The sequence below is a fragment of the Neovison vison genome, chromosome 3 (genome assembly GCF_020171115.1).
Source record: "Neovison vison isolate M4711 chromosome 3, ASM_NN_V1, whole genome shotgun sequence".
NCBI classification, from domain to species: Eukaryota; Metazoa; Chordata; class Mammalia; order Carnivora; family Mustelidae; genus Neogale; species Neogale vison.
Window position 1 is genome coordinate 3,931,661 of NC_058093.1, and position 9,385 is coordinate 3,941,045.

The window sequence follows — 9,385 nt, forward strand, 5'->3', positions numbered from 1 at the left end:
ACCCTGATGGGAGGGTTTTCATTAGAACTGAGCTCCACATGCACCCCAGACCAAGGAAGTCTGCTCAGGGAGGCTTTCTCTTCAATGGAACAAGTGGCTGTCCAAATAAGAGGACACATGACAGGCACTGGATGGGCACCAGAGGTCCCAGTCAGAATGCCCTCCTCCCCCATCTCACAAGTCCGAACCCCCAAGACAGATGAAGCAACTTCTCTAATGAATGGGTTTTAGAGTCACACAATTCTAGGTTTAAATTCCAAACTCATTAGCTCGTGGCCTTGAGCAAAGTACTTGACCCCTCAACCTTAGTTTTTTCATCTGTAAAACGGGGATAAGATTACTTAATTTCAGTGACAGTTTGAAAACGTTTATTCAAATTAAATGATGTTTATAAAATATTTAGCACAGGTCCTGAGAAAGCATTCAGTATATGGTAATTCTATTATTTTTGTTTAAAGATTGTATTTATTTGTCAGAGAGAGAGAGAGCAAAAGCAGGGGGAATGGCAGGCAGAGGGAGAAGCAGGTTCCCTACTGAGCAGGGAGCCCGATTCGGGACTCGATCCCAGCACCCTGGAATCAGGACTTGAGCTGAAGGCAGATGCTTAACGGACTGAGCCAGTCCCTGATAACTCTAACAAAGGGAAAACTGAGAGCCACTTTGTGTCTTTCCTTCTAGTCTGAAAGAACCGATCACCAATCCCTGTGGTGAACCCTATGGACCTACATTTTATCCACACATAGTTTTTTCGCCACACACACATGCACACACTCACGCATGTGCACATGTGTGCACACAACACGAAAAAGAAAAAGCTTAGTGTGCAATAATGGCAGCAAACAAAACATTCATAGTTTACTAAGAAGTGTCTACATATAATATTCTTTTTAAAAATATTCTCTTACACATACTTTCTAAAAGTTCTTTTATTAAAACAAAAAATAACAGGAACAAAATTTTCCTATCCCAACATTTCTATAAAATTAAATAAAATTTCAACACTATAAACAGACTCTCAAGTTTGCATGTTTTTAACTTGTTGAATTTCTTGAATCCCTATGTACCTATCAGTTTCCACAACTGTCAGTCAAGTCATGGACACTTTTGTTTCATCTAGATTCTCCAAATGCCCCAGGCGCCAAAATGAGGTTACTCGGAACCAAATACAGGCATCATACATCATACGTCAGTATGCCTAAAAGATACATTATTAAAACGTAGTTACTTCAACAAGGGGGAGAAATGGCAAAGAAATGTTTCTCAATTTCCCAGCCCATAGTAGATTGGGTAACTTGGGGGCCATTTCCCTTTCCCTGATGGCCTCAGACATCCAGATCCTTCCCTCAAACCCTAAGAAAGTCTTGCTTCTCTCGTTCTCAGCTGGGCGGTCAACTAAACCTCCTGAAAGGTGCTCACCAGTAACTCAGCGGTCTCCTGAGAGGCTTAAGATGGTCCTCTCCCCAGATCACCGACATTTCTAACGGGGAGAAAACCACTGGCAAGCCTTCAAAACCCAGAGCATACCCAGGAGAGGAGGCTGATCTGGGAGAGAAGACCCCTACTTTGGGCCTCGGGGCCAAATGTGAGGTGAGAAATGCTTGGGTGCCAAGGTGGAACGTTGGTTCTTCTACCCATCTCTGCTCTTGGCGGGCCTCTCAAGTAGGACATACAGGAGTGGCCAGACCATTGCCTGGTGTTATTAAGATGAAAATCCCACACAGTCCCAACATCCTGCTGAAAACCTCGCAGCTGCGGGATGCATGTTGAAGACAAGCATACCCCCTGCAGAGGAGCCCAGGCGGCTGACAACTGAGAGGCACTTCTGTTCATGAGGCCAGGGGCCAGATGCGCTAGCTCAAATTGAGAACAAATAACATGTCTCTTGAAATGCTCAGTAGAGCAGCTTCCAGTGGGCCCCGAACTAAATGCCCAGGGAAGCAGAGGATTCACAAAACCTGGATCAAATGCCCAGAAAGCGCATGGAGAATGGCATTCGTCCCCGCTACTTACATCCTACTACTCTGGCATTCTCCCCCTCATAGCAGGAGGGTCTTAGCCAGAACAACCCATACGGTGGTTTTACAACTTTGTTTCGTTGCCTTCTGGTTGTTTCTGGCACCTCAGCCGTCAAGAAGGGGATGAACAGATGCCACAGCGATTTTAAAAATCTGAGCCCTGACTGCCAAGGTGGTTTGTATTAATATTAGTAAAACTCTGATCAAAAATCTCGGTGCTAAAACAAATCTGACTCATTCTGTTTGGATGTCTTGTACATTTAAGAGGTAACTCAGGGCGCCTGGGTGGCTCAGTAGATTAAAGCCTCTGCCTTCGGCTCAGGTCATGATCTCAGGGTCCTGGGATCAAGCCCCACATCACACTCTCTGCTCAGCAGGGAGCCTGCTTCCTCCTCTCTCTCCACCTGCCTCTCTGCCTACTTGTGATCTCTGCCTGTCAAATAAATAAAATCTTAAAAAAAAAAAAAGAGGTAACTCGATCCTATTCAAAACAAAGGTCTTAATTTTCCCATCAACTTGTTCTTCTGCTCTAAAACATACTATGTCCTACAAAAGCCGTCCCCCGTCCTTTCTTTCCCCCCCAGCACGATGAACAATAGCTCCAAGTGATTCAAGTTGCAAACCATCAAGTCATCTTCCGCTTTGCACTTTCCCTCACTCCCAGGCCTGATCCTTCAATATAAGCCCAATCGGTACCATGTCCCAAATATAATCTGCCACTTTTTACCTCCACCAGCTGCATCTTTCTTGAGTCCACTTCTGCCTCCTCTCCCTCTGTCTGCCGCTTCCTTCCCTGCCCAACCCTCACCCTGATCTAAAGACATAACCCCACCCCCCTAGATACTTCGTTACTGTATCTCAGTATCCTCCTTTGGTATCTGCATAGGAATTGTCACTATCTGAAAATATTTTGTTTATGTATTATCTCTCTCCCTCACCAGAATGATTTCCAACAGATCACAGTCCTTTCTTAAAGCCCAGGTCTATGCAATCTCTGTATCTGATCTTTCCCATTTCCTGGGGCTGTAAGATCAGAGGACTTTTCCCTACAGGGTGTTCATTATATTTGTTGGGTAAATGAATGCATTTTTATTTTACTACAATCTTCAGTGTTCCGTTAGAAAAAAAAGTACCTGATTGAATCTCTGAGCATTTTCCAGGATCCTCCTTTCTTCCTTCAGACAGTTACAGATGATCATAGACATCTGTACTGGGTCTTCCTGAAAATTATCCTAGATATGGGTTAGAATAAAAAAAAATTTTTGAATGTTTAAGCCACTGTATACTATTATAAATTGAATTTGTTCCTATCTACCGAAAAGCCTCCTCTTGTATTTATTAAGTTCTATGCAAGCTATTTTTAGTAAAAATAAAATACCCTTAATAAATTATAACAAAATCTTTCCAGTAAATACACATACCTAAATTATTTCTTGATTAAAAACCCAAATATCTTCATACACAGTTCTGCTAATAGTTTTACTTTTATTTCTTTGTTTTTGAGGCCATTTATGTTCCGTTAGGGTCCTGACACAATGCAAATGATATTTCTCAATTAAGTTTTCAGTTGGTCTCTGCTTTGAATTTACCAAAGATATTCTTTTCAGTTTTTCTATTTCCTTGTCAAAGCAGGTTGCAAAATGCTGGCAACGTGACTCTTTATAACAGGTGTGCTCCAGCAAAGTCTGTAGGAGAGCAAATTTCTGTAAATCTCACCTAATTTCCCCGTCGCTGGTATTATAAAAGCATAGCTACGTTCACATGGGAAGGAAAAGCTTCTAACTATGTAAGTTGAAGTTTGGTTATGTTGAAATAAGAAAATGATCGCTCTCACCTTCACTGAGACAGAAAAGTTCTGTTGTGACACAAGTAAATAGAGTAGCCAGTCTTAAGGGATGCTGGGAGCCTTTTGAAAAACTCCTAAAACCCTGTAGCCCATTGTCTCCGGCCTGGGACTCCCCCTGACTTTCTCTTCCATGAGAGGGCAATTCTTCCAAAAGCAAGGAAAAGTGGGGCCTTGTCCCAATTCACTAAGTCTGTCAGAGCTCTGGGTCATCAAATCTTTCTGGACTGATTCTTCATCTGGACACAAGGGCTGAGATGGGACTACTACTACAGCTCCTTGGAGCTTCTGCATGGTAGGACCGCTCACGGCTTTTAAAATGTAACCCTGCCCCTGGTTTCAATTTCAACAACTTGTAGTAAAAGAAGGTGACAGCATCACATTTGTCTCAGAATTACTGACACCTAACAGGTGATAACACTTAAACCTGGAAATTCCTTATGTATTTACAAAATGAACCAACATTTTACTTTGCTCATGCTATAAAATATTAGAAATACAAAGAGAGTTTGTCCTGAAACTTTTAAAAATACCAGTGAATGCATACTCAAGAGTATTTGCTCAATGAAAAAAAAAAACTTTTACATAGGCTTGGGAACATTTTAACTATAAGGCAAAAACCAGGTCATACCTGAAGATTACGCTTGCTTTTCCTTATGTTATGCTGCAACAAAAAATTATTCTCCAAAGAAAAGCGACTATACTGATCATCCAGCTGGGATAGGAGGTCATGAAAACGGATGGTGGCAAATGAAACGTCATTAGCAGCGTGCTCCCTGGGAGATTGAAAATTTACACATTTCATTCCAGGTACTACTTTCAACAGACAAAATAAACATCACTTTGCTAATGAAAATTATTTAAGAAACCAAATCTTAAGCATTCTCCTAGGTTATTTTTCCTTCTTTTAAGACTGACATTGCTTTTAACAGCAGCTTGTACAATATTTCCATTACATACAATTAGCATGAAAAATTCCAGAACTCACATCATGCATGAAAACTCTTAATGGTAATTATCACTGGAGAGGGAAAAAAAACCCAACAGGGGCCTTTACTTTGTGTGCCATTTAAAATTTTTGCAATCAGCATATAGTAAATTTTAAAATAGAATACATATCAAGTTTTTAGAGCTAACCTCCTAATTTTATTACCTTCTTCCTATTTCTAATCAATGTTTTACCGTAATTAGGCTATCACTGTTTCTTTTAACTTACTTCTTTCTCTAACCTGGATCCTAACGTGGGACATAATTGGTGCCAACATTATCTAACTTGTCCAAAGCATTTAGGAGTGCACATCATAATTCAATGGACAAACTAAATACAAGCTCTTAATGACTAACACAGTTTTGTAGAGATGCCATTTTTCAAACCAACATATTGTTCTGCAACAGATACAATGAGATTCATCTCTTATCCAGTGCGGCTCCAAGCCACTTAATCACTTTAAAAAACAGAAAATCTTCAAGCGAGCATCCCTTACCAGTCTTGTTTTTCTAGCCACTGTGCCAGGTACTGTCTGATTTCCATGGGAAAACTGTCATCGTAGAGCTGGTGAACCTGCTCCAGGAATTTGGAGTCAAGCTGCTGCAGCTCGTACCACTGCGACATCCTACCAGGAAACAGAGCACAAGACCTAGGTCAGGAATGGAAGAGCACAGTTCCAAAGAAGGCGTTATCTAGCACCATGCTTCTTTTAAGTATCTTACTTAATCCAAAACATAACTTGTCTCTGAAATACATTATTTAAATGGTATTTACATTCTGAGGTCTGTTTTTTTTTTTTTAAGTTTGGGGTTTGTTTGTTTTTTTCCTTCTCCAGAAAACACACCTTCAGGCCTTATGCTCAAGTGCCAACATACCAGGGAAGACTTTCCGGCCCCTTACTTAAGTTGACATCACATCTCACCTCATAAAACACTATCCCTCTGCCCTGATGTGTTTTTCTCCATAGCCCTTACCACCAGCTAACCCACCGTGTATTTTCTATTCTAAGGAATAAAGGGAATGAATGAAGGAAAGAATTTGAAGGGTGAGCGGACTGTTCAACGCTCTATCTCCAGAACAGTGCCGGGCTCATGATATGACTTTGAAATGAATCTGTACTTTTATCGAATAAAAAATGAAAAACACTATTTCGTTAGATTTGCTTCCAGATAAATCCTAAGAACCCTCCAAAAGTTGCTCTCTTAGAAATACAGTACATTTGGGGCACCTGGGTGGCTCCGTCAGTTGGGCATCTGACTCTTGATTTTGGCTCAGGTCATGATCTCAGGGTCGTGAGGTCAAGCCCCACACTGGACTCTGAGCTCAGTATGGAGTCTGTCTGAGATTCTCTCCTTCTCCTGCTGACCCTCCCCCTGCTTTCATGGGCCTGCTCTAAAATAAATAATTAAATCTTAAAAAAAAAATTACACCTGTAATTTAACTCAAAGAATTTTAAACCAATATTTTATACTTTGTGATTCATATGCTAACATGAATTATTTTTGTCCTATACCTTTTAAAACAGATTTTCTTCTTGGGTCTACTTAGAACAATAAAAGTAGTATGAACACTCTTAAATCTCAGTAAAAATCTAAAGATAGAAACAACACTGTTAAGTATAATTTCAAAAACTAGAATACTACTGTCTCTTTGGATAACCGTAAGTCATTTTCTGCAAAGCAGTTCTTTTTTTTTTTTTAAGATTTTTTAAAATTTATTTGATACAGAGAGAGATCACAACTAGGCAGAGAGGCAAGCAGAGAGAGAGAGAGGAGGAAACAGGCTCCCCGCTGAGCAGAGAGCCCGATGTGGGGCTCGATCCCAGGACCCTGAGATCATGACCTGAGCCGAAGGCAAAGGCTTCAACCCCCTGAGCCACCCAGGTGCCCCTGCAAAGCAGTTCTAAGGAAATGAAAACAAAACCCTGATTTAAGGAAGTCCTACTGTCTATGCAGAAAACGGAGAGCCTCCCATTACCACAGTGTAAGTTGGGATTTACACCAGCGCACAGCTGGCTCATGCAGCGTGGGTACACATGGCTGGCATCCTACCAGGCCTCTGCGGAAGGGGTCTGCATTTTCAAGCAGGGCATGGAAAAGCCATGCATGCTTGCTATCAAGCACACTTGTGGAGGCATGAAGTCATGCCTACTCCACGACTTTCCTTCCGAAGAAAAGGATATGGTGGGACAATAAAGCTAGTTACCATCACAAATGCCAGTGGAAATGACACAAACCCACTCCTTGGCAGACCTGCTATAGGAATTTGATTTTGTACTTCTAATTAATTTCATCCCATGGGTGACTCCAAACCTGTGGCTCTTTCCCCACCCTGGCAGGTGTGTAATAAAGATGTGCCTACAGCAAATCGGCTGGCCACGGGGTCAGCCAGAGGGGACATGACACCTCTTACTAGATGCAGGACCTCAGGCAACTCACTTCCCCATCAACAGTGCGGTTGTTAAGACTGGAGGAGCTAGTAGAGCACGGAGCAGGCGATTAATCAATGCATGCTAACAGATCCAGAATCCGTGTCATCTCATTAAACCTGTAGCCAACTCAAGGAGGGACATGATCATCCCGTAATCACCTGGCTCCAGTGTTACGCAGACTCCTCCCTCCAGTCCCAAGACCTCCTGCCTCTCTGCTTCCAACACGATTTCCCAGTCTAGCCTCCTGCTGTACACAGGTGGACCACATCACTGTCTTGCTCAAAACTGCTACAGTTTGCCCATTCCTAGGCTGATTTGCACCCTGACCCTATATGCATCCATTAGCAAAGCAAACCCATTACCAAATTATCTAGTGTTTTGGTTATGCCCAACATTTCCGCTCTGCTCCAGCTGTCACTGGCTCTTAAAAAACGGCCTCTCCAGGAATTTCCGCCTAAGTCCTACCATGATTCAAAGGTAGATACAAAGGCCCCTTCTTCCATAAAGCTGTCTAGGACTTTCCCAGAGGCAGTTAAGCTTTGACTTTGCCTCGCGCATTCTGCACCCTCGGTTACTGTATCAGCTCCATATGAAGCTCTAGGCTTCCTCCCCTGCGTGATGGAAGTTTCAGAGGTGCCAGGGCTACCTTTTTTTTTTTTTTTTTAAAAAAAAACAAGAACAAAACAAAAAACCACCAACAGTGTCCTGCCCATCGTAGGTACTCAAGTTTACTGGATTGAAACCTCGTCTATTTCGTACTGAATTAGAAAGTAAGGGGCAAATCCTGTGATGCTCCTCCGAGTCTGGGTTCCGCATCCTCATGAGGCAGCGGCTGTCCCGGCTCAAGCCTTCCTGCCGTCACGTGAGAACAACCTCTCGAGCCTCCACACACAACGCTCACGCACCCAGAGACCCCCCAGACTCTTCAGGATTCGCCACCAGTTTTCAAAGACTAACAGCACTTGGGGGGTCGCAGGAACTTTCCAGGAAGACATGGAGCTCCTTCGTCTCTAAACACAGACGCAGGATTAAGAGTCCAAAATGAGGCGCTCCTCCGTTCGTTCTCCCGAACCGTTACTGACCTGTCGCCTCGTGTCCCGCCGCGGGGCTGAGGACCCAAGCCGAGCGGCCGCCGCGCACGCGAGGGGCGGGGGGCGCATGCACAGGCGCGAGCGTCCTGCCGGGGCGGCTGTCCGGCGACGCCGCGAGCAAACGGTCACTTCTGTGGAGAGAAGAGGAGGCGCCCGTGGGGGAGTGGCGGGGCGGAGGGCGAGCGGGGTCAGGGCCCCGCGGCAGTGTCTTACGGGGGAAATCTACTTCACAAGACTTGTCCTGCTAGGGCACGACTTGGCTCCTCACCCAGAAGGACCCCGGGGTGCCGGGGACGCGTGCTTCCCCGGTGGCCGTGCGCCCGCAGAGCGGCCTTCGCCGGGCGTCCGGCGGCCAGACCCGGACCGTGCGGTCCTGGGACGCCCCACCCCGGCGCCCGGAAACCCAGGCCACTCACTCTGCGCGCCGGGTCGGGCAGCGGAGGGCGGAGGCGCGGCGGGGCTGCCTATCCCGGGTCGCCGCACCGCTTCACCTCTGCGGGGTCTGGGGTCGGACCGGCGTCGTCCCGTGAGCGGCGGGGCCCGCGGCCGACTCTGCAGAAAACCGAAAGTAGCGGCTGGGAGAAAAGACAGCGCCCGGCGCCCCGCCTCCTCGCGCCTCCGCCAATCAGCGGGCGGCTGCCGCGCGCGGCCAATCAGGCGCGGCTGTTCCGCGGGGCCGCTGCCTCCCCGCCGCGGCCGCGGCCGCGCGGACCCGCCGCGGCCTTCCTGGGCCGCCGGCAGGGCCCCCGCGGGGCGTCTGGAGGCTGACCCGGCGTTGCAACTTGGCGAGCGGGCGGTTACCTCCAGACACTGCGGACGACAGCTACGAGGATGTCTGTGTTCGCAGAGGCCCGGGCTTGGAGACCTGGCGTTAAACCGCTGTCTGTGAACCCAGGGCCGGGACCGCTGGGAGCTGGGAGCGAGTCGGGCAGCTCACCTGCTGGCTGCTTCCCGGGGCCGGTTCTGCCCTCGCCTGACCCCTCAGGCGCGCTTGGCACAGCTGAGTACCCACTCAGT

The 9,385-nt window shown here is 46.0% G+C and overlaps 1 protein-coding gene across 2 annotated transcripts in view; it reads right to left on the reverse strand.

The window, feature by feature from the left end:
* The window catches only part of STAT1 (signal transducer and activator of transcription 1), a 38,446-nt gene extending 29,545 nt beyond the window's left edge, over positions 1-8,901 (reverse strand). Inside the window, exons 1-5 of one of the 2 annotated variants that reach the window (XM_044241184.1) lie at positions 8,785-8,901; positions 8,360-8,499; positions 5,343-5,471; positions 4,490-4,634; positions 3,149-3,247 (exon numbers count right to left, since the gene is read on the reverse strand). In XM_044241184.1, the coding sequence (XP_044097119.1) occupies positions 3,149-3,247; positions 4,490-4,634; positions 5,343-5,470 (372 nt within the window). In that variant the 5' untranslated portion in view covers position 5,471; positions 8,360-8,499; positions 8,785-8,901. The remainder of the gene's footprint in view (positions 1-3,148; positions 3,248-4,489; positions 4,635-5,342; positions 5,472-8,359; positions 8,500-8,784) is intronic. The other variant, XM_044241185.1, reaches the window with a different exon arrangement.
* Positions 8,902-9,385: the final 484 nt, after the last annotated feature.